The 1,065-nt window shown below is 39.1% G+C and overlaps 1 protein-coding gene across 1 annotated transcript in view; it reads left to right on the forward strand.

Annotated features, from left to right (window-relative positions):
- The window catches only part of LOC104532822 (threonine--tRNA ligase, cytoplasmic-like), a gene marked incomplete at its 3' end in the record, with an annotated part of 5,195 nt that extends 4,627 nt beyond the window's left edge, over window positions 1-568 (forward strand). The window contains exons 6-7 of the mRNA XM_010178119.1: window positions 344-408; window positions 490-568. Of these exons, the coding sequence (XP_010176421.1) occupies window positions 344-408; window positions 490-568 (144 nt within the window). The remainder of the gene's footprint in view (window positions 1-343; window positions 409-489) is intronic.
- Between the last annotated feature and the right edge of the window lie 497 nt (window positions 569-1,065).

The raw sequence follows: 1,065 nt of genomic DNA on the forward strand, positions 1-1,065 counted from the left end.
TTAGGACATCAGGAGAGTTGTAGTGTCATTTGGGTTGGAAGATACCTCCATAGGTCTCAGTCCAATCTCGTGCAGAGAGTCTGGGGTCAACGCTGAAGTCACACCAGGTTTCTGAGGGCTTGTTAGGCCTTTCAGTTAGGTCTTCAAAATGTCTAAGGATGAAGACTGCACAACCTCTTCTCTGGGCAGCTTGCTCCACTACTTGACTATCTTTCTGTCTATCTGTTCTTTTATAATCATCTTTAGATGCAGCATAGCATCGGGTTTGCAAATAATTTAAACTGCTGGCCAGTCTCTTGCTTAATAAGGAGTTAACAGATATGTGTGCTGCTTTTCTTCTCAGTATAATAAATTCAAGTGTCGCATCCTGAATGAGAAAGTCAATACTCCAACTACAACAGTATACAGGTAATTATGTATGCATCATAATATTACTGGATATAACTTCCTACGATGAAATACACTAAATAAATGTTTTCCTATTCTTAGGTGTGGCCCCTTGATAGATTTATGCAGAGGGCCTCATGTCAGACATACTGGGAAAATAAAGACCATAAAAATCCATAAGGTAAGTGCCTTAGACAAATGTTTTCACTGAAAATGTGTTGCTGTCTTTGAGCAATGCAATGGTGGTTTATCCAGGAAAGTACTGCAAAGTGGCCAGAAACTCAGTGTAACAAATTGGGAAAGGGCTGTGTGCTAGAATGATGAATTCAAATGGTAGGAAGCCCAACTAAGTGTCCAGGGCCTGCACTTCCAGCACAGATGGAATGTGAGTGTGGCTTAAGGCTTGGTTGAACTGTATCAGTTACAATTTATAGTTTTTGCTCAGCTGATGGTTACAGTTGAGTGTGAATAAACAGTTGGAATAGGGTGGATACAAAGAGAGCAAATAGGCTTGAAAAAAAAAAAAAAAAAGATGAGAGAACTTGAAACCATTTTTACATATTCTGTTCACTTGTTCTTTCTGGATTTTTCAAATCAGTTCTCTGAAATTTAAGATTAAATAAAACTCTCCTTGTGCCTAAGTTGTTGAACATTCCTGACACAGCTGGTAAGTGAGCC

This window comes from Antrostomus carolinensis, unplaced genomic scaffold (assembly GCF_000700745.2).
Source record: "Antrostomus carolinensis isolate BGI_N321 unplaced genomic scaffold, ASM70074v2 scaffold53231, whole genome shotgun sequence".
NCBI lineage: Eukaryota > Metazoa > Chordata > Aves > Caprimulgiformes > Caprimulgidae > Antrostomus > Antrostomus carolinensis.